Raw genomic sequence first — 27,690 nt, 5'->3', positions numbered from 1 at the left:
TTCTGAATTTTTGTCCCCAATGTCAATAGTGTAGAGTCACTTAGTGTAGCAAAGTTGTACATGAGCTTCAGGTTTATCAGAAAGGTTTCAAAAGATTTATCTCTTAGATGTTTTATTATATTTAGGAGGACAATGGGCATCTAACTTCGAGATAACTTTATCAAACTTCCCTTCATCCTAATCTGGTTTGCTGCATATGAATGTGTTGAACACTTCAATAATCTGAGGCCCTGCTATTGTAAGCAATAACATTACCTTTCTTACATCCGGCTTGGTTTCAGATATACAGCTGGAAGGTGTGCCTTACTGTTGACATTTTCCATCAGCTTCAAACATATCGTTTTCTACAATGCACTTAAGCTTGGAATTTTGCTCCTGGCACTGTTTGTCTCTGTACTTCTGCAGAATGAGTCATTTAAGCCTCTGCAACATACAGTGGGGCAAAAAAGTATTTAGTCAGCCACCGATTGTGCAAGTTCCCCCACTTAAAATGATGACAGAGGTCAGTAATTTGCACCAGAGGTACACTTCAACTGTGAGAGACAGAATGTGAAAAAAAAATCCATGAATTCACATGGTAGGATTTGTAAAGAATTTATTCGTAAATTAGGGTGGAAAATAAGTATTGCCATATAATTACTGAATATAAATGAAGGCTTTGTATTGCTTTTCCTACAGTTATCCCAGTGTGGATCCAAACAGCTGTCTAATGTGTAAGAAGGTTTTGAGGGATCCAGTCCACTTCAAGTGTGGACACTGGTTATGCAAACAGTGTGTGAGCTCAAACTGGGATCAATCTGGCTCACATGCAGAAAATCTCTGCCTGGATTGTGTTGAGAAATGCAGACTTAAGAATGTTGAAAGCACAGGTAAGCGTCCACAGGTAAATGCTACTGTCACTGGGATCTTTGATATGTGTGCACCATTTATCCTTGGAAATAAAAGTGATTGCAGCGATCTTACACCAACAGAACTCGCAACAGAAAAGCCGATCAGCTGATCATTAAGCAGTTTCACGATTGAAGTAGCAGCAGGAGAGGGAGAGAGAGAGAATATATCGGTTGTTAAGCTTAACGCGGGAATGCTTTACAAACATTCAGAGATTAACTTACACACTTGTTTTACTTCTCTCTGGGATAACTTTCTCAGAGATGAAATGCCGGTTTGGTAGCGAGGCTACAAATACACACAGCCGCTCTATCACGTGATGCATACTGCTCTGACGTGCTGCGGTTATGAGCCGAGTTACGCCGTGTCGCAAGTTTTGTGAGGTGCTTTTTTGATATTTAATAGATCGGATTACACTTTTTTATTTCTCGCCGATATCCGATCCAGTAATTTAGGTCAGTATCGGACCGATACCGATACGTAATATCGGATCTGTCCATCTCTAGTTTAAACTGGTTACCAGTACGTTGTAGAATCGAAATCAAGATTTTGTTGTTTGTTTTTAAATCTCTGAATGGATTAGCTCCATCTTATCTCTTGGACCTTTTAACTAATACTTTTAACTTTTTAACTTTAAATAATACTCCAAGCAGAGTTCTTAAGTCGGCAGATAAGTTGCTTCTCGATATCCCCAGAAACAGACTGAAACGATTCTAAGATGGCATTAGTCTCCAGAAAGGCCTTGAGCTGAATAAAGGCAATTTTTTTCTAAAATTTTAGACAGAAAAGAAAGTTTAGAGATTGGTCTAAAATTTGAAATAACAGTTGCATCAAGGTTAGTCTTTTTTAAGAAGTGGGTGGACAATAGTATGTTTAAGATCAAGTGGAACTCCTCCCGTAAAAAGAGAGGTGTTGATAACAGTTAAAACATGAGGGCCAATAGTGTCAAAGACTTCTTTAAAAAACTAGAGGAGATAGTGTCAAGGTGACACATAGAGTCCTTAAGACGGGAGACTAGTTCAGCCAGAGAGTTCAGGGAAATCGGCTCGAAGTGATCAAACACAACTGAGGAAAACAAGGGAACAGAGGGATCATAGGGCGGAGGAATGAAATAAGACCTAATAGTATCCACCTTATCAACAAAAAAACGTAAAAAGTTTTCACAGGTACCAAGGGACCCTAGTAATTGAGAGGTGGATGGGGGTTGATAACAGAGTGATTAGTATTGAATAAGATACAAGGGCTGTAGCTGTGTTTGCTGATAATATCCGATAGGTACAATTGGATAGGTAGTTTTTGCTTTATGCACAGCATCTTGATAAAGAGACAGAGCATCTCTTAACATATTGAAGGAAATCTGAAGTTTGTCTTTTTTCCATTTTCTTTCAGCTTTTCTACAGGAACATGTAATGGCCCGAGTGTCATTGTTTAGCCAGGGATCAGATTTAGGTCTAGAACGTTTAGTTTTTTTTTTTAAAGGAGCAACCATATCTAGATTGTTTGTACAGGTGACATTAAACATGGTAAGCAAATAATCAACATTTTGGTTAAGGGAACAATTGTCCATGATAGGGAGACCAGAATTCTGATAACCAGCAGAGAATTGCTCCGCAGTAACTGGTGTAATGATGCGGTATTGGCGGACAGGAAGAGGAGGCTTAACTAAGGAGTATGGGACAGAAATTTTGAATAAGACAGGCATATGATCCGAAAGGTTAAGGTTACAAATTTGAATATCCTATAGCTGCAGAACGCAGGATAAAACTAGGTCCAAGGTTTGTCGACGCTCATGGGTGGGAGTCTTAACTGATTGGAATGAGATTAAAGGAATTAATAAGATCCAAAAGGTCTTTCAAAAGTTGTTTTTGATGACAAAAAAACACGAATATTAAAATCACCAAGGATTAAAATGCTGTCAATGTCCAGAATGCAAAGCATAAGTAGTTACAGGAAGGTGTTTAGCTCACACTTGGAAAATACACCTGGTAGTTAGGTTGAATCGAAGCTGGATCACTTTTCACACTTTAAACAAACTGCACCAATCTGGACTTTGGAACCGAAGCAAGACCTTCTCCTCAAGTGTGATTATCATACTTGTTGTTCACACCCGCACAAACAAACTTTACCAAAGGGGAAAATGAGCAGAGTTGTACTTATATGAACTAAACAACATAGGTGTGAAAACACCTTAAGACTCCAGTTTTCATCTAAATTTAGGATGCCAAAGGTAGATGCCAAATTTTAACAATTTTGCCCAACGCAGCTTTTATTTATTAAACAAAATGTAATAAATTCCTGTTTACAAATCTGAAAACATTGCTCTGTTTGATTCCAGGGAACATCCTCCCTGTCAAAGTAAAGGAAAATTTGAAAAAAGCAGTGAAAAAGAAATTTGCTCTGACATTTGAAGGTAATGGTGACCAAGAAAATCTACTCCAGAACATCTACACAATGTTGTACATCACCACTGGAGAGAGTGGAAGACTAAATGAAGAGCATCAATTCAAAAGTAAATGGAAAACGCAATCATCCAATGACTGTTCAGTAAACCTCAGTCACATATTCAAATCGTTTTCTGTCCAAACCAAACCCCACAGAACAGTTGTGACGAAGGGCGTTGCAGGCATTGGGAAGTCTCTGGCTGTGCAGAAATTCATTCTTGACTGGGCCGAAGAGAAGCAAAACCAAGATCTTGACTTTGTTTTCAGTCTTGCTTTCAGAGAGCTGAATTTGATTTCAGGTGAAAAAAGCCTACATGAGCTCCTGACTTTATTTCACCCCACACTGACAGAACTCAAAGATTCAGTGGACTATACCAAAACCAAGATTGTTCTGATCCTAGACGGTCTGGATGAAAGCAGGTTTCAGCTGGACTTTGAAGGCACTGAGACAGTATCATCTGTCAAGGAAGTAACACCTGTGAGTAATCTCCTTGCAAACCTCATCCACGGTAAGCTTCTTCCTGATGCAAATCTCTGGATTACTTCCCGTCCAGCAGCAGCCAATCAGATCCCTGCAGAACATGTTGACATGGTGACAGAGATAAGAGGTTTCAATGATCCTCAAAAAGCTGAATACTTCAGGAGGAGATTTAGTCATGATCCTGGTCTTGCTGAAAGGATCATTAAACATATTCAGTCTTCACAGAGTCTCGACATCATGTGTCAGATCCCGATCTTCTGCTGGATTTCTGCAGTGTTATTCCAGGAAGTCTTTGGAGGAGATGTTGAAACTGCAATTCCTCAAACTCTTACAGAGATGATGTCACACTTCCTGTTTGCACAAACAAAGCGTAGAAGCAGAAAATATGACAAGAAGGTTGAGACAAACAAAGAAAAGCTTCTGAAGACACACAAAGAATTTCTTCTGAAACTCGGCAAGCTTGCATTTGAGCAGCTGCTGAAGAACAACCTCATCTTCTATGAGGAAGACCTGGAAGACTTTGGCATTGACATTAAAGAAGCATCCATCTACTCTGGATTTTGCACCACAGTCCATTTGGAAGAACAACTCTTTTCCAACAAAAGGGTCTTTTGCTTTGTGCATCTGACCGTACAGGAGTTCTTTGCAGCTCTCTTTGTCTATGACTGTTTTATTAACAATAATACTACAGAACTTAAAAACTTCCTCATTTTGGAGGACAAAGACCATACGTTACTTGATCTTGTAAAGGTGACAGTTGACAAAGTGCTGGAGAAGAAGAAAAATGGCCACCTGGACTTCTTCCTGAGATTCCTTCTTGGCCTCCTAGTTGAACCCAACCGGAGAGTCCTTCATGGTCTGCTGCCTTCACCAGATCAAAGTCAAGATACTGACAAGAAAATCTTGACTTACCTCAAGTCTATCAGAAGGAAGAACCTCTCTCCAGACAGCTGCATCAACCTTTTCCAGACTATGATCGAGATGAGAGATCACAAAGTCAAAGATGAGATTCAGGAATATCTCGCATTGTCAGATCGTTCAAAAACAGAGTTGACTCCCCTGCACTGCTCTGCACTGGCCTACATGCTGCAGGTATCGAAGAATGATCTGGAGGTCTTGGACTTAAAGAGTTACAACACATCAGATGAGGGCAGACGGAGGCTGATACCGGCTGTGAGGAAGAGTAGAAAAGCTATGTAAGTTTGCAGCAATAATTTGCTTTCATGTTGAATAACAACATGTTAAATATACTTTTCTGTCAATCAGATTGTGTAAGGTCAGGGTTTGCTGGAAAGGAACTGTTCTTGATCAAGCTGATCAAGTGTCATCCTTAAACCTTTGTCATGGCATGGATTTAATTTATGACCACAGCAACCACTTCCCTGATGACTTTATGGTCTTAATTGTTACTTTTTTTTATCCCAAGTTGAATAAAACAAGATAGGATTATTTGATAAAATAATAAAACATTCTGCTCAAAGAAGGCCAAGATCATCTAGCTAAATCAGCTGACATTATCTACTCAATACTTTACAACAAAAAGATGAGAATGGCCAAAATGTAAAAATAAAGGTTTCAAAACTTCTGTCTCATAACACTTTTTAAAACCTTTAATTTTTTCTTTATTTGTCTACAGAATGAAACAGCTTTGTTCTCTTTATACTAACACTTAAACACCCACCCACAGGTTAGCAGATTGCAAAGTGACCTCGGTGTCAGCTGAGCATTTGGCTTTTGCTCTCAAGTTCTACTGCTCATCCCTGAGAGATCTAGACCTCAGTGACAATGACCTGAAAGATTCAGGGTTGAAGTTACTCTGTGATGGACTATCAAGTCAGTGCTGCAGGCTGGAGATACTCAGGTAGTAACACATAAAGTACACCAAAAGACACTAGTAATAGACCTCCTTTAGCCAGATTTAAGCTGAAAAGAAAACTGCTAGAAATGTGACTCTGTATAATAAAAATGATAGTTCTTGCTCTGATTTCAGTGAGGTCTTTATCAATAATAAGTCAGATAGTATACTTAGATTGACAAAGCATTTTCTTTAACACTGTACACTTCTGACACTCAGGAGTCACCATCTTGGTTTGATACCAGAGTGGCAACCCACCAGTGGAAAAAGAAAGGAACATCTGAACTAGCCCATTAACATTGGCATATTACCTTTTCACACAGTGATGTTACATGGGTTGGTTGACGGGGGTTGTTTGGTATTATTATGTGTGGTCAGAAGGTCAATAATAAGTTAACAATCATAGTCAGCTGTTGCAATCATCAGTTTAGGCACGTAACTTGCTTTGTTTGGTAAGCAAGAACAAAATGTACTACTGGAATTATTTCAACTGAAAAAGTGTCTGTTTTATCAGGTTATCCGGTTGTCTGGTCACAGCGACAGGCTGTGCATATCTGGCTTCAGCTCTACAGCTCAACCCGTTTCATCTGATAGAGTTGGATCTGAGCTACAACCACCCAGGAGACTCTGGAGAGAAGCAGCTGTCTAAGCTGAAGAATGATCCTCGATACAAGCTGAGCAAACTCAGGTAATGGAATTTTTTTAAGTAATTTTTTAAAACTTCATTAAGAAACATAATTAAATCTGAGATACTTTTCTCCACAGTGTTGAACACGGTGGAAGTCACAGAATGAAACCAAGCTTCAAGAAATGTAAGCACTTCAGTTATTTTTGGTGGCAATAAGTAACAAATCAATGAAATTATGATCTAGTAACAGATCATTGTTCAAAGTGGCATGGCTTCTTTTTGTTGTTGCAATGAAGTGTTTTCTTATTTCCAGATGCCTGTGAACTCACTCTGGACTCCAACACAGCACACACAAACCTGCTTTTCTCTGATGGGAATAGAAAGGTGACCTGGATGGAAGTTGACCATCCACATCCTGATTCCAAAAAACAGCAGGTGCTGTGTGAGCAGAGCCTCAATGGGCGCTGCTACTGGGAGGTGGAAGTGTTTGGCTTTCTATGCGTTGGGATTACAATCAGAAGAAGAGGCACAGAAGGAAAGAAAAATGAGTTTAAGATGGGATACGATGACAAATCCTGGTGTCTGGTTTTCTCTGATGATGGTTTTTACATTCTGCACCGTAACAAGAAAGTAGACGTGCCTTCAGCTGGATGGCGCTCCAGTCGGGTGGGTGTGTATGTGGATTGTTCAGCTGGCACGCTGTCCTTCTACAGGGTTTCTAATGACAGCTGCATCCTCCTTCATAGCTACAAAACAGCCTTTAACGAACCCCTTTATCCTGCTGTTGAGCTTCACTCTCAGTCGTCTGCTTCATTTTGTCAGCTAACCTAAGTTTCACCTGCAAGTTCTGTCCATCAGTTCCACACATTAAACTGCTTTTACGAGTATCCCATTGTTTTTCCATGTTGTCCTAATGAAGTTCTAGGTCATGTTTCACCTATTGTAGCTACATGGTATTCTTTATTTACTCTATCTTTTTCTAATATTTTTTTAATGATCTGAAACAGTTAAGTGTGACAAATATCCCCCACAAAAATGTTGCTTGTCAGAAACAATGTCAGCATTTTAAGTGGGCAGTTCTGTTTCATGTATTTTTTGTAGAACTTATTTGTATTTACTTCAAACTCAAAATCAGGTCTAAACCTCTGAACTCCTAATCTGTAACTTTGAATTCGCAATTTACTCACTTTGATAATTGAACATAGTGCCAAGAAAAATACATTCAATGTAAATGAGCCTGATTTCACAATTACAAAGTAGGAGATTACATTTTAAAAAACTGACTAACAGTGCATAAATTTATGAGTACAACCATCTACAGCTGGTTTAAGTAAAGAGCAAGAAGATCTACAGAAGACAACACAACCAGTAGACCCAGAACATGCACACTTTAAACAGAACGTTTCTAACCAGATGGTGGAGCCGAACTCAGGACTGCTGTGAGGCTTGCTACTACACCACCATGCTGCCCACATTCGGCATGCAGAATGTAGATGTTGGTGGCTGTATTAATGTTCTTTTGTCTTCTTTTATTTAGAATTTACCTTTCTCTGTTTTAAATCAAATGTGTGTGGCAACTCTGAGCATCTTTTACAGCCTTTTCACTACAAATCAGGTGTGTGTGAGAGAGAGGCTGTTTCAAAGGCGTTTAGTTTCTGTCCTTTATTTTTACTTAGCTTGAAGCTTGTGTGGAACAAATACTGTGTAAGTTAACAGAAGTCTAAGTATCACAGGTCTGCAATTTTATTAAATGAATGTTAGGTCCTGGTTGGCATGTTATGGTCTGACAGTGAAAAATAATCAGAATTCAAATGTGAGGTGAGACTATTAGATGTGATTCAACATGTACAAACTGGTGTCCTGTTTTAGATCACAAATGGCTGCTTATTGAAAAATAAAATGTTTTTTTAAATTTGCAGTGTAAAGCAGAAGTTTCTAATAGTTTTGTCTTACTGATGCTCATTAAGGAATAACTTCAGACGCTGTTAAAAAAAACTAGTTTCTCCTATTACCGACACACAGAGGTCTGAGGGATCTTCCAGGAATTATGCCGCTAATTTCCAGAGGCCTGATTGGGCATCATCTCTTATGTTGACCATAACCTGGTCCACAGCTGGGCTGTTGTGGAGCACAGAACAGGTGCTACAAAGCACACCTGTCACAACAAAGCCCAAGTCACTTCATCAAACAAGCTTTTTCTTTTCACAGTTCAGCATGCATGCAGTCTACTTGCTTATACATGCCATCTATACAGGAAATGCACCATTTGAAAGAAACACAAACATCACCTGTCATTTTAATCTGAGAACATAAAAAACCTCCTTCATTAATCCAACCATATTATTATTGGCTCATGTTTCCTATAGGTCACTAACCGTGTTAATGAGGGGGTGACTTGGCCTGAGAGTAAAGGGTGGGGCAGTCTGCCTCACAGCTGCTCTCAGCAACACCAACACACCCAGAGAAAGGGGGGGGGGGCTCTTTATCTGTTCAGCACAATAAAAGCCTTTTACATCAAAGGAAACAGAACAGAAGTTAGAGATCAGATCCCATGATATCATTCACCAAACTCCAACCAAACCTCCAGAGAAAAAACAAACAAAAACAATTTAGTCCTACATAAAGGCTAATGTGGGACCTACCTGACACTGGGACACTTCAATACAAGACAGGTAAACTAAGATCATCAGAGTAATGAGTCACATCGCAAACTAATCAGCTGCTTTTACCATTTTTAATTCAGTTTTTATACAAATAAGCAAAACTGCAGTAGCTTCACAGCACAACAGGGGGCCCCAGCCCACTGTATGAATCACTGTCAGGTATATTTACTGGTTTGGGATTCAGTTGTTATTTAAAAGTTGTATTTAATGTTGTTTTTAACTCCCCTGTCATTGTGACAGTGCACATTGTCTCCCCACCTCTCCTAATAAACTTAGCATTATAAATACATATGTCCTCAATACATTTGTGGGTTGAGCAGCAGAGTATATGTGGGTTAGAGCCATGGAAAACTTGCCACATCTTCTCTGCCAGTACTAACTGTATTTAGGAGCACGTTAAATTCTGAGTTTCCCTCATATCTTCAAACTTATAGTTTGCCTAAAGTGGACACTAGATTGGAAATTCATGTCCTATAAACACAACAGAAAACTACAGTCAAACTGAACTTTTCAGACCAAAACAGAAAATGAAGTTGGGCAATTTAAAAATATTACATCAACACATATCTTTAAGTAATCATTAAAAAAAAACTGACATAGTTTTACGGTCATCCAAAATCATTGTTTCTTATTGGTCCACATAAACAAAGTACAAATAACTTAACATGGGGCAGCACTGTATGATGTCTTGGCTAATTTATGATGTTCTCTGCTTGAAGTAAAAAGGACATTTTCAGGACCTGTGTCTTAGTTTGAAACAATTAAACGGGACCCTATAACACCTGAGCCGAGGGCAACACAGGTACATTTAGGGCTCGTTTATAAGTTTTTATTTTTGTTAAGGTCCTGCAAAGTACTGGATTTAGATATCTCTCAGAACTATGAAACCAGCTCAACCTTTCAGGAACAGGTCTTCTGATCCCACACTGATCAACATGTTTTTGCCTGTTTATGCTTCAAGTTGCTGGAATAACCTACTGACTCATGTTAGGCGTTTTCCAATATTAGCAGCATTTCATTTTAAAAGCACAGTTTAACCTTTTCAGTTGTTGTTCCTGGTCTTAATTTGCATTTCATGTCATTTCTATTTATTTCATTTATTGTTGTTGGAGAGTTTTATTAATTTTACTGGTGTTAACTAATGTTGATCCTTAGTTAATATTTCATTTTATTTCTACTTCTTTGACTGGATTAAATTTTGCTCCATCATTCTAACGGGTCTGTTGTTTACTCAAAACCTCAGTTTGTTAAATTTCAGTTTTTGGGTTCATGTGTGGGTCTTTATTCTTATTTAATGCTGCCTTCATGTTTTTGTTGATGCCATCTGTTCTTAATTATTCCTCCTAATGCGTGCCTGGTGAGTTAGTTTCAGGCTTTCTTAATGGTTTTATAGCTCCAGCCTGCTTCACTGACTCCCACAGCTGTGTCCACCACAGCTTCATCAAATATTAAGATTGAGCAGAATTATTTATTACTTCTACCATTATAATCATTCACTATTACTTATTTATAAGCCGTGGTTCTTACAATAATCACTTTGCAATTAAGTGTTGCAGACCTTTTTGTGAGTTATATATTTAGTTATTATTGAGACTCATGTTGCAAACATGAGTTATAAAACTCCATTAAAAGGACAGTAAGCTGTACTGTGTATGGAGTAGTACAGGAAGTGAAAGAAAAACACAAATACAGAAAGAAGAACATCTATAGTTTTCCTCTTGGTCTACATTATCATCTACATCTGTGTATTTAAACGTAACTAAATCTGTTTAAATGAAAAACCTAAGTTCCCTCTGCTATTAAAAAATCTGATCTCTGTGTAACTAACTATGGAACATCATTAATGTTGTGATAAAAAAAACGTTTTTCTCAGCTGCTTCAGTCCTTTTCAGGGCCTCTTAAGGAAATTAAGGCAGAGTAGTAAGTAGAAATGGTTGTGTATGTTTTTATGAGCAAGCTAGACAGATAATGTTTCTATTGTCTGCATGCTATCAAATATATTAGCATTGATTTGTAGCTGTGAGCCTGTTATGCTGCACGGATCTGTGGCTGAAGTGACACGATGTCCAGTGATGCCCTGCACATACAATATAGTCCCATTTTTTGTTTGCTCGGTGCAGCACTGTGCACACTTTAAAGTAAATATTGTTTTCCCTCACAATATATGCAAATGTAAGAAGTCTCTTTCTTTACAAATGGGAAACATGTGCTTTAAAAATCAGTGTCTTGGGATTATTCTGTTACATAATCCAGTAGAGCAGGCTTTCAGCCTCAGAGAAAAGTCGGACTTTAACAGACGTCATATGGGTCTCACAGCCTTTTGTAAGCAATCCTTTGCTAAGTGGCTGGTACTTTCTGTTAAAATGCTACCACCTTGTGGTGAAAGTTTTCATTCACTTTTACAGACGTTTTTCAGAAAAAATAAATCTTAGATTTGTCTAAGAATAGTAACGTTTTTCATATTTACTACATTTCGAAATAAATAAAGAAATCATGCTTCTTTGCCAACACTGCTTTTTGCCAGTACCCTCGATCTTTAGATTGACTTCAGTGAAATTCAAATTGGGATTTTTAGTGGCTATTTTTAAGCTTTTAAGCTGCTACATGTTTTATTCACTATGAAAATAAAGAACTTTCGAGTCATTTGCACAGACATGTACTCGTGGTGCCCTTTCTAGTTTGCAGCTATTCTGTGTTAAACGTGTAAAATATAATTTAAAAAATATATATAAAAATTAGACACAATTTACATCATTTTAGAATTTCCTAAAGACAATTAAATGAATGGTTTTCTTAGTTCATGCACCAAATAATTATAAATCGTACTCTAAATGATCCAGTATCCATGTAGATTTTTGTAGATTTTTTTAATCCTTGAATCTATCCATGTAAAATTTTTGTAAAAAAAATAAATAAATAAATAAAATGTAAACCTTGAATCTTGTATATAAAGAGCAATATTTTTAATGACAACTCGCGCAATTACCAGTGCCATGCGGTGGCCCGAACTGGACCCTATGGGGGCCCACCGAATGGCACTGGGCCGTATGTTTGACACCCCTTGTCATAAAACAATAACGACAGAAAAGTAAGTTTAATTTGAGGGAGAGTCAGACAAAAGGCAGGGAGGAGAGACACGGTAGAGCGAGATGGACAAAGACAGACAGAGAGGAGGAGGAGGGACGCTGTCATCACGTACAGCCGCGGAGAGAAGGGAAGGGCGGGGGTGAGCCTCAGCCGGTGTCTGTCTGCAGCAGCGGCCATGCTGCCTGACTCGGTGCATCCCGGTCCACCGGTGTAGCCTTCCTCCTGCATCCCTGTATCCCAGGTCAGCGGACGGACCCGGAACAGCTCGGTTAGAGTGGTTCAGCCCGCCGGGAGCCCCCGGAGCAGACCGTAACCAGAGCACCGAGGAGGGGAAAGAGGAGAAACGCTCCATAGCAACAAACCGGTTCCACAGCATTATTGGTAGGTGCCTCCCTTTCAGTGTACGTGTGTGTGTTTGAATGACGCTGTCAGCCAGCTTAGCAGTGTTAGGGCGGATAGATGGATAAAGTCAATTCTGTTATCAGATAGAGAGAGAGAGAGAGAGAGAGAGCACAGGTTTTATAAGCATTTCATCTGCAGGGTTTTATTTCTCATTGGGCTTAAGCTAAATCTAATAACACTGGAAATCGATGCAATTCTCCCACAGTGGCTGTGCAGCCAAATTTATGTCACACATTTGAACACATTGACTGTATGATGCCTATCAGTCCTGATGTGCATGTGCAATTTATCGTGGGGGGCGGGGTCTTAATGATCTTCAATAGAAGCCCATTCTGCTCGGGCCAGCTCCTTAAAGGTACTTTTTGTAAACGCACTGCAAAATGCAATAAAGACCATCACCACAAGGTGGCAGCATTTTTGCCAGAAAGTTTATGGGCAGTTGGAAATTTCACGGGTGCGTGCCTCTGACAGACCCTGCAAACATAGTGGACACAGTGCTAGAATTACCCCAGTCAACAGTGTTTGTGGCACAATGGCAAAAACTGCACTGTAGACCGACAGATGCTGACGTTTTCAGGTACTGTTGTGGACCAGTGACTCTTTCAGGACAAGGAATATTTATTTTATTATTGCATGAAGAAAACAAACACATGTATTCATTTTAAATATGGTTTTGGATTGATAGCTAATTTAAATGGTTGTGATCGAATGAAGCCCAGCAGGCTGTGAGTCTCAGATGTTGCCACAATATTCCATCCGAGACTTGATATCGAGGAAAAAAAAGGTTTAGTCAACTTTTTTTCCCTCGATATCAAGTCTTGGTTCTATCTTTTTCACAGATTGACATTACAGGGGTTTCAGGGGTGGAGCATTTAGTGTTCATGCCTTAAAAAGCTTCAGGTCTTTTGTTTTTAAAATGTCTCCCGTGTTTGACTTCCTGCCCTCCGCATCTGCTCTGTGCATCCTGACATATGTGAACCAGGAATGAGTCCAAGATGAGCCAGTGTTTTCCCAGAGTTCTGTTCTTCTATGTATTTAATCTTATATTGGTTTGTTGAAGGACGACCTCTCATTAATCTAATATTTCTATGTTTTTTGTTTAAAAACTCTCTGAGCTCTTCTAACTACCAAAGCAAGTCAGCTAAGAGAGAGTGACAAAACTGTGCAAATGTTAACTTGCATGATGCTTTTAGGTGTCATGTTTGACTCAGGGCAGTTTGGATGCCCACTGGATTTTTGGGGGTGGTTTGACGCGGTACTCTGTGAGATGACAGCTCAGCCCTAAAAAATTTCAGTATCAGACATGACAGGAAAAGTCATAGCTGTTTCCTCACATGGTTTTTGGTGCTTTCTAAATAATTTAAAAATGTTGTAAAATCTAACTTTTAAAGTTTTTTTTTAACACTGGTTTAATTTAATCAAAATTAAAAATTATTTTTGTTTATAAAATATTGAATAATTAAATAAAAGCAAACTATGTGCAAGCAATACCGACTCTTAATTACATGGTTTTATACAAAATGACCTTTTTAAAAATGAATTCCTGCTCTATGTCTGCACTGGTATAGAGTTGGAGGCTGTTCTCGAGATGATGGTGACTTCTGTCTTGTCAGTAAAACCATGTGATTGTCATTTCTTCTTTTTTTCCCCAGTGACGGAGGGATGGTGAGGACACTAGAAGAGAAATTGTGAATGAGACATAAATCCCAAATCAAGCAGGATTAGAGGGACTTCGAGGCACTGGCCCAGATCTAAACCTGGAGTCGATTGAATGGGTTGTCTAAGGTCTGTTCATTCAAAGTACTGAGTTCAAAGCCAGATCACTGACGTTACAGCTGCGTTCCTGACACTGCAGGTAGGTGACTGTGAGGACAGACAGATAATCAAGTGGAGGTTTAGCCTTGGTGGGAAAAATCTGTAATTCAAGGATCAGACTTGCCTTCACATTCACATTGAATTAGCTAAAAATAAGGTGAAACAAAAACCTTACAGTTACAACCCCAAACTTATTGACCAGTGGACATCACGGATTAGAGCATGAACATAATACATGATTTTTAAGGATTTTTAAATTGGATAAAGGATATTTTTGAGTTCTGACTTAAGCTGGATTTACATCAAAGTGACCTGATGTAGTTTTGGGGATTTCACCTGGATTATGAAGATTTCAGTTGATTTAAATGAACCATGACTGGTGTGATTGCCACAGTGCTGGTTCTTCGTTCAGGCCAACTGGACTACAGATCATCTTAGAAGTCTTAGGACTACAGCTGGTCTATGAGAATCTATCTACTGGAAGGAAGTCTCCAAGTTATAACACATTTTTTAGGGATTACTTATCACATTATCTCTACGTGAGCAAGATCTGGACTACATAGCTTGGATAAACTTTTTCCTGCTGTTTGAAGGATGATTCTTTTCTAGCACGGATTTCGTTGAATGTTACTGGACTGTTATCCGCCATGTCTCTGAGTAAGACCCTCGAGTTGGAGCATTTTGACGAACGTGACAAGGTTCGGCGAGGACGCTCCACCCGGGCCAAGAGAGATGATTCCACCAGCAGTGCTGGTGGTGGAGGGTCTGGCCCGAGCTCCAGGGGCAGCAGCCTGGTCCCTAGTCCTGCTCACAGCGCCAACTGCAGCTACTACCGGACCCGCACCCTGCAGGCGCTCACCTCGGAGAAACGAGCCAAAAAGGTCCGGTTTTATCGCAACGGAGACCGGTACTTTAAGGGCCTGGTGTACGCTGTTTCTAGTGACCGGTTCAGATCGTACGACGCTCTGCTAATGGAGCTCACACGCTCGTTGGCGGATAACCTGCATCTGCCTCAAGGAGTGCGGGTGATCTACACTATAGATGGCAGCAAGAAGATCACCAGTATGGATGAGCTGGTGGAAGGTAAGACTGGCAGCTTGGTTTTCATTTTCTAACAACTTGTCAATCACAAACCTTTAGGCAATGAGCAAAAATGCCCAGCTGAGGTAGAAAATGTCACGCTTTAGTAGGCTATGGGTGCACACTTACTGTGGTTAGTACAAATATTTTAAGACTATTATCTGGATTGTGGTTAGGGCATTTTTTAATTTGATCCCTATTTACTCTGCCAATACTCATCAATAATGTCTTTGTCGAAAGCATCTGATCTCCTGGATCATTTGTCATCATAAAATTAGTCAAAATTGGTCTACAGCCATTTCCATTCCTAGTTGACCACCTACGCATTTGTTCCCTTTGTTAGATTTTTGATGTCAGGTGCTTTATATTAGCAGTGGTCTTGCTGACTATTGAATCTTTGTTTTGTCTGCAAATGTTGCATATCCTTAAAATAAATATACAGTAGTCATTTGTCACTGAGTCATAATTTTGTGCAGACTTCAGTTGATTACTCTCACCACAGATCAATCAAGTGGCCTGTCTTGTTTAAACTTCCTCATGTTTCCTTCCTCTCGGCTCCCTCTTGGCTTTTGTTATCCAAACATGCTTGAATTATTTATTTCTGTGTACATCAACAGCAGACTGATAAGTACATAATCAATACAGTAATACTCAAGGGTATATCGGTTTTAATATTCATTGGGGAAATAACCCAGGACCTGTCTGAGGTGTACAGCTGTTTCTGTATAAAAAGTATCATGTTGTCCACTACTGAATCGACCCCTGACACTATATATCCTGTAATTTGGTGAAGTTGTCCCTGTGTAGTTTTTATGCACATGCAGATTTACAGTAGTGTTAATCCTATTGAAGATTTTAAGCTGGAGACTCCAAGTAAAGCTTGTGATTAATAAATAAGTGCATATGTGTTGGTTAAATTTTGGTGGGAGCAATTTAAGGTACTTAGGTATCTTAGGGACGTATCCCATCATCTCTACCATAGATTTTGTCCATGGTGACACTGTATGTATGTGGGATAACTGAACCCACCAGTAAACGCATAGCTCATTAAAGTTGAAGCAAAGGAAAATTGTGTTTTTTAACATTTTATTGAAAATGATACCTTCCCACCATCTAGTCACACTCCTTTCTCTTTTAAACTGATATCCAGTTAATTGAAACTGCCGGCAGTGATGATTGGGATCACACACCTTTGATAGGTCTACCTGCTTCCTGTGGATATTTTAAGCCCAGGATGGATAACTGGCTGTTGCACACATACATCCATCAATTGTTTTGCCCAACGTGTGACATTACAGAACATCCAACAATTACAGTTGTGGGTTTTTTTGTTTGTTTGTTTTTTGCTGTTGCCAACAGACCGTTCAGGGAAAGCCCACCAGCTTCGTCATTTAGCATCACCTAGATGTTTAGATTGGACTGCCCATATATTATGTGAATAATTAGCTCAAAATCTTCAATGGGATTAACATTGCAGTTTTTTGCCAATGTTTGACAAATGACTATTCTAAAGAATAATGCCTTGAAATGGAAAAACTTCAGCTTAGTGCAAATGCCGTAAAAATGGACTTCCTGTTGGGTTTCGTGCAGGCTATGTTATTGATATGCTATAATGTAGTTTTTTTACCACTTTTGACAGAATTTTTCAAGCACTTTTTAACCCCTCAAAATTATTGTGACGTAATTACAGTAATAAAGATAATATCTAGAAGACCAAACTGAGCAGTTCCACTAATGCCTTCACATATTCAGTGCACAGTCATCTAATGACCCATCATTATGTGTTATATCCTGTCTCCAATATCCTCTTGTAAACTTCAAGTGTACTTTATCTTCTAAAGAAGCATGTATCTCATAAATGCTCATAAGTCTTCCACATCTAAAATTTATACGCACGAACAATATTCCTGGATAATTTAACAGCAACTCCGAGGTCCACTCACTCTGCTCATCCTGTTGCCCTAAAGTCATTTAGTGAGAAACAGACCAGTGGCTGAGTAACATCACTTATCATCAATATTGATGAGTGACTGGTTTAATGTCCTCTGATGAGCGTTAGTGCCAGGAAGCTGTTCAGCCGGAGATCTACTAAAAGACAGATGCATCGCTCTTAAGCACTTAACAACGACAAACAGACCACAGCGGCTCAAAGCTGCGAGTGTGAAGTGGAAAAGTCATCGCTCACAACTTAACTGAGTATTCGAGCTGTAACAGAGGGGGAAACATGGATTATCTGATTAGCTGTGCTGGAAAGCAGCTAATGCACTGGGATGATTGATCTGAGTGTGTCCTGCTGAATGTCAAGATTATTGGTTTAGCATTTCAAAAGTACTGTGACAGAGATTTCAAATATCATAACCTTTCAGGTTTTTCTAGGCTTGGCAGCAGCCATAACAATCGGCTCATATACATCATGTTTTATGGTTGTAATAAAATTATTATTATTTTTAATCCAAAGCATGTTTTAGAAAACCCAACTAAACCATTTCAGTGCTTGAGGAAGTCTGGTTTGCTTCATCATTAATGAATCACTAGGAAGTTTCTTTGAACTTTTTAAATTTTCCCCTATTTTTAACAATATAATCACACAAAAATGGTTTTAAGTGTTTAAACCTTCTTGATTTTAATCTTATTTGAATCCTTTTCCATTGCTTTTAAATTATAAGATTTTGTAAAGCATTTTGTTTTATTAAATCCTAATTAAAATGAAACAAAACAAAAAAGTCTAAAAGTAATAGGGAAAAGGGGGCTCAAACCTCAGTCTCCTGGTTGAAGGTCTACTTTTTGTCTATAAAAAGCCACGAAGGTGCAATCTGTAGCTTTTTATAGACAAAAAAACCTTGAGTCAAGTGAATTTAATGGACACAATAAAAATAATAAAGACAATAGCTTCAGAAAAGTTTTTATTTTGAAACTAATGCTTAAAAAATTGTCCCAAACTCCACAAATAAGCTGCAAATGTTTGTTAATTAATCAATGCGATAATTTCTTAACCTTAAAAGCTGAAATATTAAAAGTACCCTTCATTAAATTTCCCGTTTGTCGCGTCTTTACATTAAACAGCTCCTGAACAGAGACTGTGCCGGTGTCTCAGCTCTAATGTCGTATCGACACACAGACGGTGCTTCTGTGTTTAGTCACTGAGGTATTTGAATGAATACCTGCAGCAATCCTGTCCATCTGGTTTGAATTGCAAAGTGAAAGCCTGCATGTGGAGAGACAAGGTCACACACACAATACCTGCAGAGAAAGAGTGTGTGTGTCAACATGTAATGGGGATGAAACAAAGGGAGGAAAAAAGGGGCATTTTACTAGAGGCTTGCTGGCACAGATAAGCGTGTGTCTGATTTTAAAAGAGAGTGAAAGGTGTGCACGTTGGAAAGGTAGTGAGATAAAGACGAAGAGAGAGGGGAGTGTTAGGTGAGCCATTTTTAACCATATAAGGTAAAACAGGATATGTGGCTGGAGGCTGTTGTACATGTGATCAGCTGCAGTCTGCTGGAGCCTTAGTATAATTTATAATTTTATCTTATATTTAAAAACTCTTTATACAAACAGCCCAATGGATTTAACTGATGACAGATTTAAAGCTCAAATAAATTTAGGCACATGCACATTAGTCGCTAATCTAAGTAAGAGGATAATAAAGGAATTAAACTGTTTGTCATCATTGGTAGAACTTTATTGTTCATTCTTTTCTTTCTTTACATACATCAAAAACTGTGCCATAAAAGTTAAAATTGCCAAAGGGAACATCTATTTTAATAGTTTAGTTGTTTCTGATCAGCAAAATGTCAAATATTTTTTGTTTCTTGAATCTTAGGCATTTCCTTTTCATGCAGATGCTGATGAGGAAAAACATTAAAAACAAAAACAGCAGCTATGATCTATGGTGGCTCCAGCTCACAAATTTAACGATCTGCTACTAATGTCCTGGTGCCAGGCTGTACAGGACACCTTCAGAGTTGTCATGCAGTCCTGGACATGAAGGGTGTGATGTGTTTTGCAGGCACTTTCGGAACCGCTACATCGATCACTACGGCCGTCTTCTTCTGTTTGTCTACCACCACTATGTCCGGTTGGTTAGCCACCACCATTTTGTCCGTCTGTATCTGGAAGTCCCACAGGATCTTAGCTCGGTCATTCTCCACCACCCTTGGGGGCATCTCCCATTTTGACCTCGGGACTTCCAGGTTATACTCGGCACAGATGTTCCTGTACACTATGCCGGCCACTTGGTTATGGCGTTCTATGTATGCCTTGCCTGCTAGCATCTTGCACCCTGCTGTTATGTGCTGGATTGTCTCTGGGGCATCTTTACACAGCCTGCACCTGGGGTCTTGCCTGGTGTGATAGACCCCAGCCTCTATGGATCTTGTACTCAGAGCTTGTTCTTGTGCTGCCATGATTAGTGCCTCTGTGCTGTCTTTCAGTCCAGCTTTGTCCAGCCACTGGTAGGATTTCTGGATATCAGCCACCTCCTCTATCTGCCGGTGGTACATACCGTGCAGGGGCCTGTCCTTCCATGATGGTTCCTCGTCTCCCTCCTCTTTCTTGGGTTTCTGCTGCCTGAGGTATTCACTGAGCACTCGGTCAGTTGGGGCCATCTTCCTAATGTATTCTTGGATGTTCGTTGTCTCATCCTGGACTGTGGTGCTGACACTCACCAGTCCCCGGCCCCCTTCCTTCCGCTTAGCGTACAGCCTCAGGGTGCTGGATTTGGGGTGAAACCCTCCATGCATGGTAAGGAGCTTTCTTGTCTTTATGTCAGTGGCTTCTATCTCCTCCTTTGGCCAGCCTATTACCCCAGCAGGGTACCTGATCACGGGCAGGGCGTACGTGTTGATGGCCCGGATCTTGTTCTTACCATTCAGCTGACTCCTCAGGACTTGCCTGACCCTCTGCAGGTACTTGGTGGTTGCAGCTTTTCTAGCGGCCTCTTCATGGTTCCCATTCGCCTGTGGGATCCCCAAGTACTTGTAACTGTCCTCTATGTCTGCAATGTTGCCTTCTGGTAGTTCAATCCCCTCAGTTCTGACTACCTTCCCTCTCTTTGTTACCATCCGACTACACTTCTCCAGTCCGAACGACATTCCAATGTCATTGCTGTATAGCCTGGTAGTGTGGATCAGTGAATCGATGTCTCGTTCACTCTTGGCATACAGCTTGATGTCATCCATGTACAGGAGGTGGCTGACAACTGCTCCGTTCCGTAGTCGGTATCCGTAGCCAGTCTTGTTAATGATCTCACTGAGGGGGTTCAGGCCTATGCAGAACAGCAGTGGGGACAGAGCATCTCCTTGGTAGATCCCGCACTTGATGGTGACTTGTGCTATGGGCTTGGAGTTGGCCTCTAGTGTTGTACGCCACATCCCCATTGAGTTCCTGATGAAGGCTCTTAGGGTCCCATTGATCTTGTACAATTCTAGGCATTCCAGTATCCAGCTGTGGGGCATTGAGTCATAGGCCTTCTTGTAATCCAACCAGGCAGTGCACAGGTTGGTCAGTCTGGTATAAGCACAAGCAGTGAAGTGATGGCCACATCATGGATGTATATCTGTCCATTTTCTTCTGCTTATCCAGTTCTGGGTTGTGGGATGGGGTGAGAAATTCGAGGCGGGGTGGATCGGGCTGTTGCAGGGCTAACACAGAGACTCGCATTCAAACGCATGGTCAATTTTAAAATGATCAGTTAGCCTAACAACCCCCCCCCCCCCCCCCCCCCCAACTGATAATCTGAAAATGAAACCTTGGTCTATGTGAAATGATAATGGGTTCTTTTCCCCTTTAATGTGACAATGAGATCATTGATGTGGAAGAAAATTTGTAATTATAGTGTGTTTAAAAGTGTCTTTAAATAATAGGTCAGCCATAATTTGCCCCTAATAATATGATCATTTTCTAACCACTCCTGGCAGATTTTGGAGATCTCAACATGTTGAAGCTGTAGTTTAAAAAAAAAAAAAAACACAATACAGAAAAAGAACCCCTTGAATTAAAAGGGTTTGAATGGTGGCGTTCTTAGGTTTCCACTGCTTATTTCCTGCTGGTTACTGACTGGGTTTCAGAGGCAGCAGTGTAAGCAGAGACCAGCCACCACCTTCGGCTCTTCTTGGGAGAGACACTGCAGCATTCCCAGGCCAGCTGAGATGAGAGACATAATCTCTCTGGCATGTCCTGGGTCTGCCCTGAAGCCTCCTGCCAGTAAGACTCCCAGGAAGCATCCCGGAAGCATTGTAGTGAGATGCCACCACCTCATCCAGCTCAGTCTGATGTGTAGTAATAGCAGCTCTACTCTTAGCCCCTCCCACCAGCCAAAAAATTTGCAAGAAATAGATTAAACTGTCTTTTTACTTAATTTGGGTTGCAAACTATAGCAATGTAACGTCTTTATTTTGTAGGGAACACTTTATGTAAATAAGGCTCTATTCATAGCTAGTACATCTGTTAAGGTAGTATAACTAATTCTAATATGACCACTAAGTGAAACAAGCTGTTTTTGAATAACAGCTTATGTGGAAACAAAACTGGATTATCAGTCTGACTTTACATTTTATTATCATACTCATCGCAGTCAGATTAATTGGAGCTGCGCTGCGATATGAAACACTGCATGCTCATCATTTCCATATTTCCTGCCTGGGTGCTTGAACGCTCTGACGAGTGACGAGCTGTTCAGTTTTCCAGCAGATCAGACAGAGTGAGAGGAGTGAATCTGACATCTGCTGTCACCTTCTCTTCATCCACTGTCACACACAAAGCTTGTATTACCGCGCTCTCGAATAAGCCTGTGACCCTGAACGCCCTCCTGTACATCACTCACTTATTTCACCTTTTAACTGCGTCCATGACAACAGCCAGCAGGTACAGATGACACAGCATAGCTTCCTGTATTCAAGGCTGCCTTTTAGAGCCAGTTCACTTTGCTTAATGTTTCTATCGAAGTTGTTGCTTGAATATTGTTGCTTTGTTATGGTCACAATCTTTGTGATGATGGTCTATTAAAGAACCGATAACTTAATTTTTACTTGAAAGGATTAGTACTATGCAAAAAACTGCCAAGAACATGCAATAAAAATCCAAGTAAGGAAAAGACAGAAGGCAGCAAAATACTTCTGAGACACACGGAAATGAACTGCAGATATAAAAAAGTGGGCACAGGATGAAGAACAGGGCTGCGTTCCGGGTGAACAAAATGTAGCAGAAGGATTTTTTTAATATAATTTAAATGTGGTGAATTCAAAGCCTAAGGACTGCAGTCATGGCAGCTGATTAATCGTGCCTGCCTTTCTCCATGCTGCTGTTGATATTGCAAAGTGTACTTCAGGGCCCATTGCCCACTGCTACACTTTGTATGTAAGTAAAGGTCATTTGTAAAGTGCTTTTAATTGGCACAAAGTCGCAAACTGATGTACAATTAAAATAAAAAATACATTAGAAAATTAAGATACAGTTAATAGCTTTATTAACCCCGGTTAAAACACACAACAAAATAGAAATAGAAATTGCAATTAACGTGCTAAAACAGCGTCCGTCTTTGGTGGCATTTGGTGTCCTTGAACACACATTTCATAAAAGCCTAATATTTAAGTTAACTATGTGAGATATTTAATGCTTTTTTTTTTCAGTGTACGATATTGAGCTTTAATGGTTTTTGGTTAATTTTAGTCAAAAGTTTCTCCTGTAAAACCTTTGCAGTATTTGTTTTTAATGTAACTTTTCCTCCTCACACCCTGCCTTGCTGCTCAGGCGAGTGCTACATTTGTGCCTCCAACGAGCCTTACCGGAAGGTCGACTACACCAAGATCTCCGTCCCAAGCTGGAAGCCCGGTGCCAGCACTGGGCCTGGAACAGCAAGGTCAAGTGGAGCCTCCACGGCATCCACAGGAGTGTCGACGACCGTCCCCAAAGATCGCCCCGAAAGTCGAGAGGGCAGAGAGAGCAAAGACTTCATCAAACCCAAGTTGGTGACGGTGATCCGCAGCGGCGTGAAGCCTCGAAAGGCAGTGAGGATTCTCCTGAACAAGAAGACGGCGCACTCCTTCGAACAGGTGCTGGCGGACATCACCGAGGCCATCAAGCTGGACTCTGGAGCAGTAAAGAAGCTCTACACGCTGGACGGGAAACAGGTTTGATAACTTTTGGTGTTCCTGTTTTGTTCTTTGACACAAACATTGAAAAAGCTGCAACATGAAGCTACTTCATGGATTGATAAAGCAGCAAACATGGACGCTTACACAGTATGTTCAGACTTTTAGCAGCTTCAGTGGAGAACACATCTGTCCTGCATAATCATAGACATATAAAGTACTCGTACTTAGAAATCCATGAACTAAAGAGAGCCTGCTCACTTCTTTTCAGTCCCACTTACACCTAGAGGAAGCTCAGGAGGAAATCCTTAATGAGTGAAACACAAAGTAATGATTTACACCTGCCTCTAGACTGAAAAGTTCACTCCTGCATCCTGTGCCATCAATTATTAAGCTATTAAGTGCTTCTACAGTTCGATGTTAGTCTGATGGAGTCAATGCAGGTGTTTCAGATTCATCTTGTGTATGTACCAAAAGTGACATCTATTTATACTCATTTAGCCCACTGTATTTTTTCCTTATAAGAGCCAGTTATTCATGGAAATTAGAAGAATAAAGCTGAAGATGATTTTTTGGGGGGACGGGAGTACAGGGAGAGAGAGTGAAGACACACATCAAAGGGATGGGATTCTGACTCAAACTCGGTCTGCTACATTTCAGACTTGCAGCATATGGTCGCCTGCTGCCTCCATGAAAACACTTTTCACCCTGTGTCTAAGGCTGAGCCCAGACACGCTGCTAGAAAGCTTATTTCCACTGGCGGTATCCACCCTGACCTAATGGCTACACGTTAGGCTATGTAGGAGCTTAGATCGTCTGATAAACAGACAACCTCACAGAATTCACCAACTCTTGGGTCGACAACTTGTTCTTCACCCAGAGTGGGCACTCCTCTGGGCACACCCTTTTCTGTCTGAGAACCATGGCTTTAGACTTTAAGGTGCTGATTTTTATCTGCGGTTCCCACTCACTTAAAAACTTCCCCTTTGGGAGCTGAAGGCAACAGAACTGCATCATCTGCAAAAAGCAGGAATGAGATCCTGAAACCACCAATCACAAAACTCTTATTAAAGCTAGAATCCATCAACATTTGTGCTTCCTACCACTAAAGCACTCATCATATGCTAATGCAGGTTATAGATACCGAAAGCCACTTACCATCATCTTTACTTAGAACTGCCATGAACTTGCATTAGAGTGACAACACATGGCTCATGCATTTCCCAGTTCAGGAGCAGGACATCTGTCGTCTCTAGCAGTGGAGAATTCTCCCACTGATTTCTATTCAGCATTCTTTAAGTGTCATATCTTCTCTTCTGAAGTTCTCTATTTTTTGGCAGCAATTTACGGTTTAATTAGAAAAAATGACAGCAACAAATGGGTTGAACTAGACATACTGTGGGTAATGTTCACAGCCTGACTGTGACACACAGTTAAAGTAATTTCAGCCGTTTCGCTGAGCTCTAAACTGACGCACACTCAGACAACACAGGGCCAGTGAACGAGGGCTGACTGCGGAAATCAAATTACAGCACTTCATTATAAAATTACTCCAGGAATGTGTTTCATTTTGGGATTCATCATATATAAAAGAGTTCATTTAAGGTGCAATTTTCAGTGTAAAGTGTACGGGTGGTTAGCGTAGTCTCCTTGAAGTTTAAATCTGCACTCTCTGCTCTTTATAAGTACATGTGTTTGAAGCCCTGGAACTGCAGCAGTCAGCTGAAGTTAATTTGAACAGAGTCTGACTAGGAGCTGATCCTCCTCAAAATGCTTTTGTGAGCTCATATTGGGTTAAGGATTTAAACGCATCACACGGCAGGGTTATTTTTACCCCACACATGCACGCGCTCTGTCTTTGAAGTTACAGATAACTGTGACGCTGATAACGGAGAGCTGAAGAAAAGCAAAGACAGCATGTCGAGGCGCCGGTGTGACTGAAAGAAGCTTGTTGTAGTGAATGCAGCTCAGACTTGTACACACACACTTACACATAAGTCTACTGAGTTCACCCTCAGAAACACACACACAAGGCACAAAACTGTCTCCGTTTGTTAAGATGTAGCTGCACCATTGCCTTGGGAAAAATAAAAACACATTCTGCAGACGCTTCCTTCAAAATAAAAGTATCCATTGCATCTGCCTCCTTAACAGTCTCATTGTTTTTACTTTAAAAGCATTCCCCCGGGCAAAGTTTATATATGAACATTGACCCTTTTCAAAAGTTCATAAGAAGAACTAAAAAAAATTAATCTGATATCACACTTGAAAAGTTATAGTACGAAAAGATTATAAAAGACTTAAAGAGAAAATTAACCTATCCACAAACAGGATTCACCAATCAGCATTACCAATTTAATGAAACCCTAAAAAAACTTGGAATGAGTATTTTGTTTATCATTCATATTTGTTTTGGTGCCCTGGCACAAAACAGGAATACATACTCGGACTTCTCTCTCCCCACCTACCTCCTCCAACTCTTCACCAACATAGCACGTTGGTTGGTACTGTCGAGTTCACATGTTCACCTCATATTCACATGGGCTCTCTCATAGCTTCCTCCAACAGTCCAATGGCAGACAGTTAGTGGTGTTAGGTTAATTTGTGATTTTAAATTGCTCATAGATGTGAGTGTAAATGGTCGTCTGTCTGTAAGAGGATAAAATAATGAGGATGATTTTTGTCAGTAATAGAAAATAGAAAACATATAAGGTAGTGGAAATGCCCAACCCTGACTTGTAGCAGCAGGAACTTTTTATTTACACAATTCTTCAACCTCTTGAGTAACATGCTGGTGTTTTCTGCTGTATTTATACTGTATTTTATATCTGAAAATAAATGCAGCTGACTTCAACATCAACAGACAGAAACAAAAAAAAACAAATAATAGTTTTGTGTAAATGAATGTTTTTATTTTGAAAGGCATGAATTGTAATGAGGGCTTTTATTCTCTTTCTGCCTCAGACTGCTTCATTTCATTTAGTCAGTCTCACAGGAACAAGGCGAGAGTGTGTGTGTGTGTGTGTGTGTGTGTGTGTGTGTGTGTGTGCGCGTGTGTGTGTGCGTGTGTGCGTGCGTGCGTGCGTGCGTGCGTGCGTCCTTGCCCTGTTCCTTCAGTTTGTACAGCCTCTTTAAAGAGTGGGACAGAAATCCCGTTTCACATACACACATTCACATACTTTGACATTGCAGTGTGGTTACCGTAGCAACCAGCTATCTAGGAACAGCCCCTTGCTACAGACACACACAGAATGTTCAGTCCAGTTCCGGAACCGTTAGGGGGAGTGTGGTCCCCATGGCAACCGTACAGCATTGAAATGACTTTGTATCAGTTGCTGTCTGAGTGTGGAAAGCAGCTTAACAGTGAAGAAATTAGTCTAATATATTGGTTTGGCTCATATTAAGTTATTTCATCTGTATATTGTCAGTGTACACTGGTGACTGATAAGAATAAATACAAATAAGTCATGAGTGGAAAAAGTAACATGGAATACTAATGAATGAATGAAATGCGTGACACGTGCTCGAGAGTGGTCCACCATACTTGATATGATACAGAAACTGGCTGCTAGGGTAACCTGGTAATTGCAGGCGTCGTCTGATATCCTCTTTTTGTAGATGTCTCATGGTAATCATAATCAATATTGGTCCAGCTTCAACATTACAAGTGACCAATGACACTGTTGTGATATCATAGTTTTGTGATGTGGAAACTCTGACCCCAGAACCCTAACCCCGTCCCTGACCTCAGCCTAACACAAATAGAGTAGAGATGTGCAGTTTTCTTCCACATCACACAACAGTGTAATTGGTCACTTGCGTTGTTGAACCTGAAGAAACACCAAGGTTTTGTGTTTTAGATTTTTGTCCTCTTCACACCAGCATTAGAAGCTATGACCGGAGACCATGAGTATAAGCTAATTCTCAATACTTGACTATTTGCCTTTTTCACTAAATCAATCATATGTGCAGTCGGTCAATAGCGAGCCATTTTGAGAGCACGGACCAGAGTCTGAAATGGAGGAAGCTCCACTGTGGGAGGAAAATAACTTGTCTATACCACAGAGGAATCCTTCACAGTGCCGAGTCGGGACTTAATGATTTAATGTGACTAATGAATAAACTGGGACAACTTAAAGAGCTAATTAGCTAAAATCAAATTTGTTTGTAGTCACTCTGAGAGGCTCTGTGGGTTGATTAAAATCTAGCAATCACTTGCGTCAAAAACTGGGATGTGAGAGGATCTTTTCATATTCATAT

General features: G+C 40.2%; 3 protein-coding genes across 4 annotated transcripts in view; all 3 read left to right on the top strand.

Moving 5' to 3' along the window:
• The window catches only part of LOC113017258 (NLR family CARD domain-containing protein 3-like), a 58,701-nt gene extending 57,921 nt beyond the window's left edge, over positions 1-780 (top strand). The window contains exon 19 of the mRNA XM_026160423.1: positions 679-780. Within this exon, the coding sequence (XP_026016208.1) occupies positions 679-710 (32 nt within the window). The 3' untranslated portion in view covers positions 711-780. The remainder of the gene's footprint in view (positions 1-678) is intronic.
• Positions 781-5,484: 4,704 nt separating this feature from the next.
• On the top strand, positions 5,485-8,638 carry LOC113017259 (stonustoxin subunit beta-like). The gene is made up of 4 exons (XM_026160427.1): positions 5,485-5,671; positions 6,180-6,353; positions 6,431-6,477; positions 6,607-8,638. The coding sequence occupies exons 3-4, from the start codon at positions 6,456-6,458 to the stop codon at positions 7,122-7,124; spliced, it is 540 nt and encodes a 179-aa protein (XP_026016212.1). The 5' UTR covers positions 5,485-5,671; positions 6,180-6,353; positions 6,431-6,455; the 3' UTR covers positions 7,125-8,638.
• A 3,500-nt stretch (positions 8,639-12,138) lies between these two features.
• Positions 12,139-27,690, top strand: part of LOC113017214 (serine/threonine-protein kinase DCLK2-like) — a 29,399-nt gene continuing 13,847 nt past the window's right edge. For both annotated transcript variants that reach the window (XM_026160369.1, XM_026160368.1), the window contains exons 1-3: positions 12,139-12,424; positions 14,098-15,343; positions 23,090-23,469. In XM_026160369.1, coding sequence (XP_026016154.1) covers positions 14,908-15,343; positions 23,090-23,469 — 816 coding nt within the window. In that variant the 5' untranslated portion in view covers positions 12,139-12,424; positions 14,098-14,907. The remainder of the gene's footprint in view (positions 12,425-14,097; positions 15,344-23,089; positions 23,470-27,690) is intronic.

This window comes from Astatotilapia calliptera, unplaced genomic scaffold (assembly GCF_900246225.1).
Source record: "Astatotilapia calliptera unplaced genomic scaffold, fAstCal1.2 U_scaffold_1, whole genome shotgun sequence".
Taxonomy (NCBI): Eukaryota; Metazoa; Chordata; class Actinopteri; order Cichliformes; family Cichlidae; genus Astatotilapia; species Astatotilapia calliptera.
Note: the sequence above shows the minus strand (reverse complement) of the source record. Positions and strands in the feature narration are given on the sequence as shown.

Excerpts from the sequence above, each read along its gene's own strand:
- LOC113017259 (XM_026160427.1), top strand. The coding sequence starts at position 6,456 with ATGAAACCAAGCTTCAAGAAAT. Across the intron at positions 6,478-6,606 it reads GAAACCAAGCTTCAAGAAAT|ATGCCTGTGAACTCACTCTG; the intron begins GTAAGCACTTCA and ends TCTTATTTCCAG.